The sequence below is a fragment of the Amblyomma mixtum genome, chromosome 3 (genome assembly GCF_055824585.1).
Source record: "Amblyomma mixtum isolate Tamu chromosome 3, ASM5582458v1, whole genome shotgun sequence".
Classification (NCBI taxonomy): Eukaryota; Metazoa; Arthropoda; class Arachnida; order Ixodida; family Ixodidae; genus Amblyomma; species Amblyomma mixtum.
Genome location: NC_143014.1, coordinates 180,484,572 through 180,499,966, shown reverse-complemented (window position 1 = coordinate 180,499,966; position 15,395 = coordinate 180,484,572). Strand labels below are relative to the sequence as shown.

The window sequence follows — 15,395 nt, the reverse complement described above, 5'->3', positions numbered from 1 at the left end:
GAGCCCGCTCCGGCCGCCGACGCGGCTGTTCATCTACTTTTGGCACAGGCAGTACACCGCGGGGGGACAACGGCCTCAGCGACTGAAACTGCGCACTTTCTTGTTCATTTCGCTTATTGTTACCATTTGCAGCCGGTTCCACACTGCACACGTACACCTGTATAGAAAGTTACTGCATTTTGAAGATCCGTATAAAATACAAGTTGTTAAGCTACACAAGTTGCTACCCCTGCCATGTGTGCAGCACCAATAAAAAAAAAACAGCCTTACCGTGGGTACTCGTCGTCCTGGAGGCAGTAGACAGCCTCCTTGCTTCCGTTTGCGCATCCTGGCAGCATGTCGGGCCGGTAGGTGTACATGACATCGTGTGCCGCGGGAGAGTAGGCGGCCTCTGGCTCTCGGCCGGCGATGTAGCCCGTCCTCTTCTGAGGTGCCTGCGGTGGAATGTCCAGGCCTCCCGCGTACTCGCTTTGGTACAGCGGCCTGCGCACCACACCTCCCGAAGCTGGCCGCTCGGCTCCACCCTTGGGTGCTTGCGGGGGGTAGCCCATCATGTTTCTGCCCGGGTACACGGCGTACACGGGCTGCACGGGGATAGCACGGCCGTCCCTTATTTCGACCAGCTGGTTCGGAGTGAAGCTATTGGCGAACACCTCGTCCGGAATGGCAACCACCCTATCGTTGCTGGGGATGGGGATGAAGCGGAATCCCCTTGGCACGGCGCCGCTGGGTGTGTAGCCACCAGCCTGTAAGCCGCCCGCCTGCAAGCCTCCAGCCTGTAAGCCTCCAGCCTGCAAATTCGCCGCACCGCTGGGAGTAAACCCAGAAACGGAAGCCAGGTTTTGCACTGGCAAGTAGTTTTGGTATAGGAGACCCGGGTTGGCCCTCCCGTGTGGGATCTGACCAGCGAGTGATTGCTGGCCCGGTCTCGATGACGGCCCCTGTTGAAGAGCAGGGTTGAAGGGCGGCTGCTTACGTTGGGGAATCTGCAGTCCGCCTTGAACAATAGGGTAATTTGGCCTGAGGAGCCTCGGGTCTAGGTTGAACGCTTGGTCGTCACCTTGTCCTTGAGGGTAGCCAGAATTTGGTACCACACCAGAATAGAGTTGGGGATGAACGTTATTGGGATAAGGGCCTGCCTGCGGCTGGTAGGCAACACGGTACGCTCCGTTCGGTACCTGGAAGACAAGAGGACGTCCGTCGACTCCCAACGGGGGACGTTGCTGGGCATTCAGAGGCACCACCGGCTGCGTTCCGTCAAGAGGCGGCCTCTGGTTCCCGTAACCATTCAAGCCATCTGCGTAGCCCTGCCTGAGCACATTCTCAGGCACCCTGAGTCGAGGTTGGTCTTGCTTCTGGTTTTCTGCACCGACGATGCCTCCCTGAGTTTGCTCCGCTTGCTGAGTCTGGTTGGACGAAGGCACATTGAACGTCGGAATGTTTAAAGCCGGTAAACTCTCATTTCCAGCGGCGTTCCTGAAGGCCTGCGCCACGAAATCAATGTCCCTTTGAGTGAAAAACCTGGGAATTCCACCTGCTCCAAGGACGTCCAGCGGGATTGACCCTCCGAAAACGGGCTGGGCTGGCTGATAGCCATAACCAGGCCTCGGGAGGGGCCTCGGAAAATTGGCGATTGGCAGTAGCCCTGGTTGCCCGTTACTGACGCCCGCTACGCTCGGAGGGCCGCCGCCGCCACCCTGGGGCGTCGTATCATCACGTTCGTTCTGGCCCTGGGGCCCCTTAGGGAACCTCCTGACAACCACCACTGGGTTCTTCTTTCGATTCGTGAAAAACGTGTCTGGGTTGAAGCTCGGTTCTGTGGGCACCGCTTGCGGGGCGTTGGCCGCGCTCTCCACAGGCGACGGCCTCAGCAAAGGGGGTGGCGGGAAGATTGTCGTCGTGGGCGGAACATCGTCTTTTCCCTCCAGCGGCGATTTTTTGTAGTCGGGCACGACGTTCTGGAGGCTCTCGGTGCTTGTGGCTGCCCCGTTCTCTTGCTTTGCTTTTAGCCTTCTGCTCCCGAAGAGTGGCTTTCTCCTTACTGTCACAATGGTGTGATTGAACGTGCGAGTTCCGTTACGGTTAAACCCCAGAGGTCGGTGCAGCTTGAATGATGATGTAGGCCTGGTGGTGGTCTCCTCGGCCTCACACTGAATCTCGAAGGTCGCCAGCAGAAGAAGTAGAAACCAGTGTAGCTGCAACGACACAAAGAGACGAGTTGAAAATGATTCACAGTGTCTTTTGAACGCAAAGCAGGTGTGGCTGATCAATATGTCGTCATACATGAAGCGCAGGAATGAAATGTCTTGCATTCAGAATGGAAGCATTTAGCACCAAAGACACCGAATTATTGTATTTGAAACACGTCTTGCTTCAGTTCGGAAGGTTCTCCACACATGAGTTGGGTTATGGGTTTATCGGGTTTAACGTCCCAAAGCGACTGTGGCTATGAGGGACGCCGTAGTGAAGGGCTCCGGATGATTTCAACCACCTCGGTTCTTTAACGTGCACTGACATCGCACAGTACACGGGTCTCTAGCGCTTCGCCTCCCTCGTCCATCGAAATACGACCGCCGCGGCCGGGATCGAACCAGCGTCTTTCGGGTCGGCAGCAGGGCACCGTAACTACTGAGCCACCCCGGCGCCCGCTCTCCACACATGAATCGGCTCCTCTCGCTTCTTAAAATCAGAGCATAGAGAAGTAGGCGGAAGCCTTGGGGTGAACTGCTGTTGATTTGTAGTCAGATAATCGTCTCTTGTCTGCTCCTGAGCGCATGCCGCCAGTGTAAACGGAGCTACAGCAAGGCCATACTTCTATTTCATTTCTAGGGATTCGGCTGCAAAGTTTCTGTCTGGCACGCAGGAGCGTTTAGAGCGAGAACTCTATATGCCGCCGCGGTGGCTCAGTGGTTATGGTGCTCGGCTGCTGACCCGAAAGACGCGGGTTCGATCCCGGCCGCGGCGGCTGGAATTTCTTTGGAGGAGAAATTCTAGAGGCCCGTGTACTGTGCGATGTCAGTGCACGTTAAAGAACCCCAGGTGGTCGAAATTTCCGGAGCCCTCCACTACGGCGTCTCTCATAGCCTTAGTCGCTTTGGGACGTTAAACCCCATAAACCAAACCATAAACCAACCAACCGAGAACTCTATTGCGGAGTGATTTTATAGGCTTCGAGTTACCAAGTATTTTTACACTTTCGCTTAAAAAGAAAAAAAAAAATACTTCCGTTTCTTCTTCAGCTTGCACCTCAGAAATAAAAAAGCTCTTAGCTGTGGCAAGGCGGAAGAAAAAGGGTCAGTATTTTGGCAGAGAACCATAAATATTTGTGTCCTTGTCGAGATCCTTGTCGAGCTTCAGGCGCCAGCAGCGAGCCTAGCGCGAGAACCACTCCCCGACGAGAGGCAAGATGGAAGAGGCGGGCGAGGGTATCGAGTACGAGAACTGCAGCGGGCAAGCGGCGCCGAACAATTGCGCAGAATCCATTGGCCGAAACCGAGCGCGCGTCAGCAGATGACGTCAGCGAAAGCGCCTCATCGGCTCATCCAACGCGCTTCGCATGAAATAAATAATTCGTGAGCCATAAACCCGTCCAAGGTAAAATGAGATTAATTGGAACATTCAGGCAGTGGGATGCGGCAAAAGGGAAAATCATTAAATAGAAAAAGCATCGAATGGAAAGGCGCCATCTTAACAGAACATTCCGCTTACGCAATTCATCGCGTCAGGCCATTTGAAGGTCTGCTACTTTCTTTGTTTATTTTACAGATTCCATGAATGGGGTCGCCGCTTCCAGTTTATCCGTTCAACGCGCGCAGGAGAGTTCTGCTGATAATGTTGGTGATGCTGCCTCTGCTTCGTACAAAGCACCGCTTTAGGACACGCGGCCCAGTTTCGGTTCCACTTTCGTGTTTTGTTCAGTGTTTTGAAAAACAATATATTGCAACGAAGAGAGGGATCAAGGTCTTAGAGATATAATAAAGACATGAACTCAGAATCTTAACAGAAATAAAACAGAATTTCTCTTTTATAAATCGCATAGCCATTCTCATGCAAATTGTCGGCCCGTGCCCTTCCGTGTGTGCGCCGCATTTTTTCTCTGTTCCCTCACTTTCTTCGTTTTGTCGTTTCATTCGTCGCCCCTATTTGCAGGGTCGCAAACCGGACCCGAACCTGGTTGCATCCCAGCCTTTCTTTGTGCCTCACTCAAGGTCGTCTTTCGTGCGCGCAAGCGCCAGGAAGCACCACTTCTTCCTCTGAGAGGGCGGATTTCTGTACGAGCATGGGGGCGGCTGTGGCAAAGGCTCCGCATTCATGCAGCCCCTCTTGGCGGCAGGTCGCAAAACGAGCATTAGGATTACGTCTGAGGCGCATTGCATACGGCCTCGATGTACGCTGTCCTCTTATCCCATTTTGTGCGCGTAGAGACGAAAGCGATTACCGGTTACACTAAACCTCTGTCTGCTTAACAGGGCTTCCTGGCCTCATCGGGCCCGGGACGGAAGCCGGAATTGCAGGTCTGGAGCAGCCTTAGCAAAAGGCAGTCTTGTCAATGATATATTTTTATGCACCATCTCTGAGAGCATCTCATGAAATACAAAAGCAAGGCAACAGTGTCATGCCTGGAAAACGCGGCACTTTTTTGCTTTTCCTTCTTTTTTTTTCTCCAAAATAAAGCGCTGAATTGCTTTCGCATTAGAAGAAATGTTGCAGTGTCCCGATTCTCTACCTTGCTTGTAATATTAATATGATGTTTTCGAACGAGGGAGCAGGTATAAATAAGCCCAGAATGCGCGGTGCAAGCTATTGTTAACGGCTTTTATTTTTAGTGATTTCCACTTCATCGACTTCATGCCCCCCCCCCCCCCCCTTAAATTAAAAACAATTTTGCCGACACTGCACTTCGCGTGATGGCGAGAATCACTGCTTCGATATGGTAACGGACTCTATTAAGTTGGCTTCCAACAACACCGATTACGTGTTTGCAACGGCTAACCGCCGCATGGGACACGATCCACTGACACCCACGCGTGACACACACACTTGTTCACAATGCGCACGTGTGTAAACGTCCATAACGTGTTCAAGACTGTGTTATAGTATAGCGAACGGTTTTATAAGCTGGTATGCTTACTTTTTACTAGAGGGCATGGGAGGAGAAAGGACGGACTTAAAGCTAGAGCGCGATGAATCGCATGCATCATCCATAGCCTTTTCAGTAGGGGTGTGCGAATATTCGAAATTTTCGAATATAATTCGAATATTATCTTTTGGTATTCGTATTCGATTCGAAATCCAACTATTCGTCTTGTCTCGAATATTCGACCCGACGCGAATATTCGTATCTAGCCGAATATTCATTGTGAGCACCGGCGTTCATTTCGGTCCGCAAGCCCTATCGACTGAGACATAACAACATGGCGGCGCCCAGAGCAATGCGCATTCCTTCCTCCAAGGGCCATGCCGTAGCTGACTGCGCTGGTGAGCTTCTTTGTGGCTATGCCTGCGAAGCTGGTATAGTCAGAGCGGTGCACGAAGTACCTCGCAATACGTGCCAGTTCAGTGCCAGGTGACAGGGCATTTTCATTGGCTGTAGGGGTCGTTTCAGCTAGAAGGGAACTACTTCTGCCTGACCATGTGGAGCAGCGGGTTTTCCTTCACGACAACCTTTTATCTGCTTCCCAGCAACGCGCGTTCGTGCTGATGGCAAGCTAGCCTTAATCACTGCTGTGTACCAGCCATCTTCTCCTATATTTCCACTCTTCTAAGAATAATGTTCGAGACTGATACTTTTTGTGCAGCCACACACACCTTTTGTGTTCATTTAATCATCGATAGTTGAACTGTGATGTTCTTGGATGGTAAAATAAATGTTTTGTAGTGGTTAAATGCGTCTGTCCTTGATTATTCGATATTCGATTCGATATTCGGAGCCAAGTATTCGTATTCGATTCGTATTCGAAGAATTTGATATTCGCACACCCCTACTTTTCAAGGATGCGAAAATCCAGATCCCAGTAAGGCCATGGTCAAAGGTGCCTGCTCTCTGGCACTGTCAGACCTTGTGCCAACACACTCCTTCACATCATCGTCGCAGTTTAATTTTCGCTAACAGAAATGGAAAACAAATGTGAATGAACTGTAAGAATGAGTCATATCACGTGAGCACGCGCAAAAACAAGCCACGGGTTAATTTTGCGCGCCATCGGTTCATAAAGCTGGTTAAAGGCAGGCTTACATAATACAACTGAATTGGTCATTTGTCACCAAGTGGAAACGAATGTTGTGAGATAAACTCATGTGTCTTTGTTCCGGTGCGCATCAAAGGTTGATCAGTCACTGTACTCTCTCAACGCTGATGCAACATCCAATATAAGACCACATACTATAATGGTTGTTTGTTATACATGGAGAAATGTATGCCTGCGTAAACCGCGTGGTGCTGCGAACTGATCGTGACAATGTTGCTTTTGATGTAAGGCGTCTCTCCCAAATGTGTCTAAACATAAATACATTAGCATTAGTCAGAGCTATTAAAACGAACAGCACAGTACAGTACGCAGAGTAATATTAAGACGAACGAGGAGAAGCGCGAGGATGCGAATAGGAACTGGTAGATATTGCTTTATTCGGGAGCTTTAGGGTGCAATCACAGCACGCAACGTGTAATTTTTGAGGTGCGGCTCTGGTGCGTTCCTGAAGGAGTTTTGAGCGTTCGTTCAACAAAAAATGAACGCAGCGTGTTTAAAGGTTCTACATATGTTAGAAATATCCGCCCAATTCTCGAGCACACTGGGCGGAACTCGACGTGCATGTGTTTTCGAAGACAGCCCGGGGTAATTTAGACGGAAATGAAGTGATTCCCAGCTAGCTTGAGGATGCAAAGCGCTGCCACAACTGATAACGATCTTTTTTTTTTTGCGCCACTAACATTGCTGCATCACTTTATTGCGGGAGATACTTTTTGGTGTGAGAAAGTTGCAAGCGTGCAGTCACCGATCTGCGTCGAGGGAGCACTATCTGTCGATAAAAATCTTGCACCACACCTCCCGTCCACATGAACTCACTCTTCCCGCTTACTATCTGCCATTGAGTCCGCTGCGTGTCGACGTGATTCAGGCAGCATACACTGAATTATTGACCCGTGCATTCATTCGTCACCCTCAAAACAGGCTGTTACATGCAACTTATTTATACGATTTGCAATAATCAGTTTCTTTTTTTAAGCTGATAATATTCAACCTCCTGAATTTTTTATTTTTATTTTAGTACGTGCGCTTTCTCGTACGCTGCTGTTTCTGCTACATAGATATACGTATTTGTGCATTTGTGAGAAACGCATAGAGGGAGCGGTGAGTGGAGGAGGGGGTTATTTGCGCAGTGCATTCCTTCGACTTGCTTTATCGAAAAAAAAAATGGGGGCCATGTCCTTTTCGATCAAAAATTTCTCGCTATTGGAGATGGAAAATTCTCCATCGTTATACCTGCCCATTTATGTTCATGCATATCCATTGTGATATAATCAATGCTGCGCAACGGCAGCATGAGCGGGCCGAGGGTTATACGTTGCTCCCTTTCTCCTGGAAGTAGTCGTGGTGGAGTTCCATCCGTAGTAGTTTTTATTTGCGTGTTAAAAGCAAATATAAACATGGTGTCAGACTTGACTGGAAGTAAACGGCGAAAAAAAACTAAACCGCTCACCGCAGCCATACGACGCGTGATGAGCGCTAGCTATTTTCGCGAAGGAAACGCAATGATGAGGCGACGCATAACGGCACGACGATTGTGTTTATGTTACGACCAATTGCAATGAGTAATTTATGGCCTGACCAATGTATGAGGACAGTCTTGCGGATCTTGTCGCGCAGCTCGTTTGCGGGCAGCCTCCCGAGCTCGTTCCCCTTCTGTTCCACTCGCCGGAAGTTAGCGGTGTTCCGAGCACGACGCTCCATCTCTGCTGCGTTCACGGCCTCTCCGTAACTCAAATGACATGCCACGGGCCCACCTTGTCGCTAGTGGTTTCATCATCTCTGCGGCGGCCACTGCTGTGGACGCGCATGCGCGCTGCTGCTTCCGGTGGCGCCACGCGGACGCGTGGCTCCGACAGATTTCATGGCACCGATCATGGAGGAAGGAAATACGATGGACCACTGGCCTGCGGAGAAGGTGTCACGTGACGTCCCATTTCCGCTCCACGATGTTCGCGCCTTGCCCGAGATGTTGAACATATAAAGTGGCGTAGGGCCGTGTGCATGCCTGGTGCGCGTATCTCCACCCGCAAAGGCGAAGGTGGGAGAAAGTACCATAAGCGGATTAGACATGCGCGCGGTCTTTCTCAGTAGGCGGCCAAGGCGCGGACCTGGTAGAGAAGTGGGACGCCGCGTGACGCTTGGTCCACGGGGAACGGCCTGAAATCACCGATTCCGGTAGCGGACTGCGCACGAAGTGACTCGACGCCACTGGCTCCACCTCGCCCGCGGTCGGCTCAGGAGCGCAGGCTCTGTGGGCGAATGAAAAGACGATCGCCATTTCCCTATCGGATTATGGAGGCGGTCTGCTTCGTTTTTTGAAGTAAAACTCCTGAGTATGGAAACAATGATAATTTCGTTTTTTTTTCTTTACTAGATGATGGCGCTTTTGCGCCAACAAATCTACGTTGTTCGCGTGTTGTCCGTTTCCTTAGCGCTGGTGCAGCTGTGGCTAGTTGAGTGCGGTACCGGTCTCGCTTCTCGAGAGAGCGATCTGAAAGCGAGGAGCAAAGTGATTTCGAGAATTATCTGGTATATCTTCTCCGTCGTCTGCTCTCGCGGTGCGCCGTGTGTATGCGAGCTGCTGCCGGACAATCGACACGTCACGTAGCATTTTCCTTCACTGTCCGGCCCGTCGTATCTAGAGTATATTCTCGGCATTGTACCCATGTGCATTACGCTTTATCGCCAGTTGTGAACTAGCGCCGCATCTCGGGAATTTCTGTGCATCACTCTCCCCCCAGCACCTCCACGTGTCCTCCCCCTCCGCGCCTTCCCTTTCTACTCTTCCTCTCCCGTTTACCCCTCCCCGTCCGGAAGTACCGTACGTGCCCACTCTAATTTCTTTACATGCATTCTTTTCAGGTAGCCCTAGCATCACTATTTTTTTTTTCTTGTGCCGCCGCGGTGGCTCAGTGGTTATGGTGCTCGGCTGCTGACCCAAAAGACGCGGGTTCGATCCCGGCCGCGGCGGCTGAAATTTCTTTGGAGGAGAAATTCTAGAGGCCCGTGTACTGTGCGATGTCAGTGCACGTTAAAGAACCCCAGGTGGTCGAAATTTCCGGAGCCCTCCACTACGGCGTCTCTCATAGCCTTAGTCGCTTTGGGACGTTAAACCCCATAAACCATATACCAACCACTATTTTTTTGCGAAAAAGAAGACAAAGATTTGAAACTGCAGCGACTCTGACGACGCAGAAAAAAAAGCATAATTGTGCAGCTGGCACCGAAGACCTCGCCGAGGCAAACTCATTCGACATTTTGCGCAATATGCAGTTACGCAGCTTGAGAAAGAAAAAAGTCTATTTGCGTTGTTGCTGCTGCTTCGAACGCGAAACCTTTTCTAAGCCGACTTTAACTCGAGGACGGCGACCGAGCATTGCAGAAGCACACGCAGTTTAAGTAACCGCGAAGGTCGCTGGGCAGGGCTTCCGTCCAGGCAGGCGCTGAACGCTTCGCTTTTTTTGAAGTGGCCAAACCTCCCGCGTTTCTATTCCTGGAAGGGGCCAGGCTCGAGGCAGCACGCCGCAGCCTGCGCGACGTTTCGCCATGTGTCAACAATGCTGCGATCCTATAGTGAGCCCATGCGCTGTATTCGACGTTCATGAGCTCATGCCGCGAGCTCGACCGCTCTCTTCACTAGAGAGAGAGACACATGCCGGTGCCGTTGTACGTCACTCAGATGTTCAGATGAAGTTCGTTCCGTTGCGACTTGCAACCCGTCAGGCGGGGAATTAAGCGGAAATCGTGAGCGAGGGAACGCCATGGCGCAAGCCGCTGTAGTGCGCACGGACCGTAAAGCAGCACCTCTTCCGTCTCCTGCGGGAAAAAAAGAAGGAAATCACGAGTGCGTACAGTGACTGTGTCCCGAGACGTCGCACCGTATAGGCGTTTCGCAAGCAAGCGGCGCGAGATTCGTGGTCTCGCAGCCTCAGTGGTGCACACGCGCAGGGAAGGGTCGTCGCCGCCTCAAGCACCCTGCACGCACCCTGACTGGAATTTCGTACAAGGGGCACGAAACTGCGCACGTATACAGAGGCGCGAACGTTGAAAGCGACTCAGGCCGTTGTTGACAGGAAGCGAGCTGCACACGCTACACCGCTCCCGCTGTCCTTGCTGCTCGCGAAGAACGCATAGAGCTTGAAGTTCCCTTTCGTCTGGACTCTCCGCAGCCCGCAGCTCGCGCAGTTCCAGTGGCCGCCAGAAGCTCGGCCCCACTGTTCTGACGTACACCGGGAGGAACTGCGCGTGGGGTAACCCTTTGTATGCGCAGGGAACCATTGCTAGAAGTGGGCGGTGCGCGATTTCTGGAGCAGTCTCGCGTGTCACGCTCCGGGAGGCTAATTGAGCGGGAGAGGGAAGGAGGGGGAATCGGGTGGAGTGCTTCGCGAGCAGCTGTGTCCCTTTTTTTTAAGTTTTTGTTTGTGCCGTCATTCTGCTTGAGTTGCGCAACTGGCGTCTCACGCCGCCAGCATGCTTGAATAATTTGGTGTCGACCACGCACCGTCAGCCACCACGCTAGAGCTCTCACTTCCGATGTAATGGATCGAAGAGCCTGCGAAGATTCATGCATCCACATGGCTTACTTTTGCCATTCATTACTCAGGACTGTACGCTTCGGGACGGAACCAGAGAAGCTGAGTTCCTCGATTGGTCAATATTTGTATCTGTCCGGTGCCTTCCCTGTTCGTCCGTACCGTGCCTGGTATGACGCTCCTTTCACAGGTGTGGACACTTGCGGCTCTCCTTGTGGAGGTGCTGGCAAATTAAAAACTTCTCTACGGTTATGCCTCAGTAATCCATGGTTGATGTTGACTATGACGCAAAGTGGCGCGCTGGCTTGTCCGGCGACTTCTCCGGTGCACTGTAACTCTGGTAGCCACATCGTCTTTATGCGACGGCGCTGGCAAAGGGCTTGCTCTGTGACGTCTGTCGAAGTCTTGTTGCTGCCTCCTTCGTTCCTTGCTGTCCCTCTTTGTCCATGCATCTTGGTCAATGGACTGCGGGTTCACCTTCTATGTAAGTATTGGCAAACGCCTGCGTAGTCACCTTCCCATCAAGATTTCACCTGGGTTCAGGTCTTTGTGATGAGGCGTCATATAGTTTTCAGTGAAGTTGTTTTCTCCTCCTGCGCCCCAGGAGTATTTCCTGCAGCTGATGTAAGGCGAATGTGCCACAATAAGCAGTTGATGATGATGATGAATTCCGTGTAGGCGCCTGGCGACTGGTTGCACAAGGTGTGGACATTCTTGGGGACACTTAGTGTGTGACCATGTCATTGAAATAGGGTATCAGGAACGCTGACACGTCCTATTTCCGCCTCCGGGTATATCGCTTCATCTTGGAGCTGAAAGCGCAAAAAGCTCTTTCGGGGCTGTGACCGAAGTATGGACGGAATAAACTACCCGATACCAATATTGCTAATAATTATTCTTATAAAATAGCTAAAATACGTGAGAGCGGATATGCCGCAGATGAGCGCGTCATCTGTTTCGTGCGGCCCGTATCAAGCCCTTGTTCTGCATGATCACACCATGAAAAAGAGTAAGTGACCTATAAAAAAGTGTAGCAAGCGGTGTCGTCATATTCAGCTGCACTGGGACAGTCTTCCTAAAGCTCCTAAAAACACGGCACATTGGGTAAGAGCTTGGTCAGCCGCCACTATCCACGCCATGCCGCTTCGGCTCGAATCGGGCCAGAATGACGCCAACGAGGCCAAACTGTGCGCACCTGCGCGCGCGCATCCATCATCGCCCAGCGGTCAGACGCAATCGCAGCGCATGCGTCTCTCCTATGACCATACCTCTCCCTGCCACGTTGCGCCCCCAGTGCCCGAGATCGCCCCGCCCGCGTGACCACATCGCCTTGGTCCAGCAACATGCGGGCGGTCGTATATTTATGCACTATAGGGTATGTGCACACACCAGAGCTCATGGACTAATATCATGTCTGTGGCATCGCCGCTGGCTGGGAACAAGGCCACCCACACGCGTGGCCGTCCGTGGACAGCCGGCCGATTTGGTGCAGCGGTGCGCATCGACCTGTTCTGTCTCGTTCGCTTCCAGCTGCATGCGTGCGCGGCGGCTGACTGTAACGCGATTTTCTTCCGTTATGGCTTCTCGGGGAACGGCGCCGCTGGTCAGCCGTTCGCTTGGCTTCCCATGTGCAGCCCGCCTCGGAGCGCGGATCTGCGCCGGATAGCCGAGCGCCCTCACGCAGCCGCCGTGAGAGCGCTCCCTGGACGGAGAGAGAGAGAGAGAGAGCCAGAAGTGTCCTTTTCGAGGAGGCAACTGAGTGGAGGGGGCGCTATCTCCCCTGTAGGATCGCTAGATTCGTCGCGTGTGTGCCGCGGAGATTTGCCGGGGCAGTGCACACTCTCATCCGCCGCCGTGGGAACAGGAAATAATTACGACCGCGGCTAAATGGTACTTCAGGGGCAAGTTCCGCGTGGTTCCCATCGAGAAACCGCCTTACCCTTTTAAGAGAGGCCGCAGGGCACTGGCAAGTTGCTTTTCTTGGTTGGGCGGAGTGCAGGAACTATATCCCTTATCGAATTGGTGCTGCGTTGTGTTAATTACGTAGGCTGTTGTTCAGGCATGTTGTGGATAATAGTGCGCTGCCACTCATGTCCAGCTTATGACAGGCGACAGCTAATACAACAGTGTGATTTTTTTTTACGCGTTCAGGGTTCAGTATCTGAGAAACGGCTTAAGCTATTAATTCGCTCAAGGCCTCCGAACTAGCACAGAGGAAACGTAGCTTGTAATAATTCCAACTAAGCCAAATTTATTCGCGGAACCACACTGTAGCAGCAAAAAAAGTTGAAATCTGGTTTCAAAGGCGTTCCATGTCTTTATAGCGCTGTATCTTAAAATGCTCGCTGTTGGGCTGATGGAAGAAGGGAGTATAGTTTAAAGTTCTAGTAGCTCATTCTGTCTCATAAGATGAACTGCTTGCCGTTCTGTAGTACCCCTGAGGCCGCAAATTTCAAATTGCTAGTGCAGAAAAAATCGTTATGTCCTTTCCGAGTGGCAGCAAACATCTTGCTGCCACTAAATATGCGTCTTTTGCTTATTCTTAGGTGCTTTGTGAGCGTCGAAACACAACAAAGGCCCAACAAAGACCACTGTTTCTTTCTGCCTTCGTAGTACCCGGTTCCATGTTTGCCTTCGCGGCCAATCCTCTCTGCGTACCGTTGACGAGTGTACGTGACGTACGCTATGTCAGTGCTATATCTGTCACGAAAACCAACGTTCTGTACAGGTCGTACTAAAGAGCAAAACCGATATCTCTCATCGCTATCACCGTGACTGATTGCTCGTTATCTGCAGCCATCGCGAGACAAAGACCACTTCTATTTACCCACAACTGCTATTGTCCCGTATCAGCTTCCTCCATCCCTTGCTACCGACATTCCGCTTTGACATTCCGGTTTGCTCCAAGGGCGTCAATTTCAGCTACCATTCTGTAAGACGTGGCCTTATCTTCCGAGTCCCCTCTTCCAGCGCACATTTTTAGACCAATTTCTCCACCAGGTGCGGTATACGCCGCCGCCGCCGCGATGCACTCCAGTGGTCTCGTCGGCGCGGTGCGTGGCGCACGCGCGAGAAGCAGTCCTGTTTGCGTCGCCACACGATGTTTCTCTGCATGAATGCTGGATTTGTGGGACAAGTGGGTTCTCCTGAGGGGCGTCATGAGCTCCGACAACTGTGCGAAGCAGAGGGTCCCGGATTTTTTGTTTTCTCGAAGAGGAAAGGTCCCCAAGACATAGCTCAGAAGCAGTTCACGAGAGGCAGCTAAGAAGTCGTGTTCTGCACATTTAGCCATCTTGACCCTGTTAATTGGTACACATTGGCAAATGGCAAATTTTTGGGGGCTGAAACTCTGACATTTCTTTTACGCGCCGCTCAGCTTTGATGCAGTCTCTTAAATTGCCAACGAGGAGGCGGTCGGATTCACCTTCGTGCTGCTTCGTCAAGCCGCCTTTGCAGCGATTTCTGGCCGATGTAAGGTTGTGGGTGAACAACTGGGCGAAATTTTATTGTAGTGTTCAGGAACCCGAAATATGCATGCTTGATACACGCAATCACTCCTGATACCTCAAGCTGCCATAGTAGCGACGGTGCTTTCTCTATTTCATGGAATGAGAAAGCGTGGCTATAAAACCATGGAAAAGCGGAATAATTCCTAATGTTCTGTTCCACGTCGGTCTTTGAGCTTACGTGATATTGCCATTTCAGCAACATGCCATTTGTGCCGAAATATAACTTCCGTTTTGAACAGTATTTCTGAAAAAAAAAAAAAAGCGGTTATCTAATGTTCACCCACCAATCAACGTGTTGACAATCGTACCGAGAAAATAGTAAGAGTGAGTAACATGGGAGGCGCCCTGACCGAAAAGATTGTATTACCCTAAATCAAAAAAATTTATGTTGCAGCAATCCGCTAAAAAATCAACTAAAAATTCCTAATGTGGTGCACTCAAAACCTCCCCAATTGGATTCTCATTTTTTTTTCATTTGGCACTGAGAAAAAGCATTTGTCACAGCTTTAGAAAAAAAAAACAGCATAGCTCGCTTCTACTGCTCAGCTTTCCTGCTGGCAGCCCGCCGAGCACACCGCGAGGATATTTATATGTTTATATGAATTAAAAACGAAACCACCGCATGGCCAAAAAAAAATAACGACAGCAAACGTACTGTGACACGGCTGTGACTATAGCAAATACCTAAATGGATATAGCGAGAATTAGCACGGCGAAATGATGTGACAAGAAATGTAAACGCTTTCTGAAGTCGTTAAAACGCGTGCATCGCTATGCGCAAAATGAGCAAAAGCGACGGTCAAGCGTGTTTTCATCGTCACCTGCAACATTTTTAACGACAAGGCTCGAGTGACAAGCTCAGCATCGCCGTCGCGGTCACTCAACTCCCTGCAGCCGCTGAATACCCTCTCAGCGCTGCACCTGCCGCGATTAGCACTGCACCTTTCGAAGATCCGTAGTGGCGCCTCTGTTTCCTTTAGCTCATCACAATAAATAAAACGGCGGAAATCTACTGCGACCGGGTGTGATGCCAATCAAGGTGCCATGTAATTTGGATGTCGTGCAGTCGACGCCACGAAGGCTTCGTCTACAACCAAGATGACGCT

At 51.2% G+C, this 15,395-nt stretch overlaps 1 protein-coding gene across 2 annotated transcripts in view; it reads right to left on the bottom strand.

Annotated features, from left to right (window-relative positions):
- Positions 1-15,395, bottom strand: part of LOC149352907 (uncharacterized) — a 45,733-nt gene that overhangs the window by 20,787 nt on the left and 9,551 nt on the right. For both annotated transcript variants that reach the window (XM_089577253.1, XM_089577254.1), the window contains exon 2: positions 271-2,195. In XM_089577253.1, the coding sequence (XP_089433379.1) occupies positions 271-2,195 (1,925 nt within the window). The remainder of the gene's footprint in view (positions 1-270; positions 2,196-15,395) is intronic.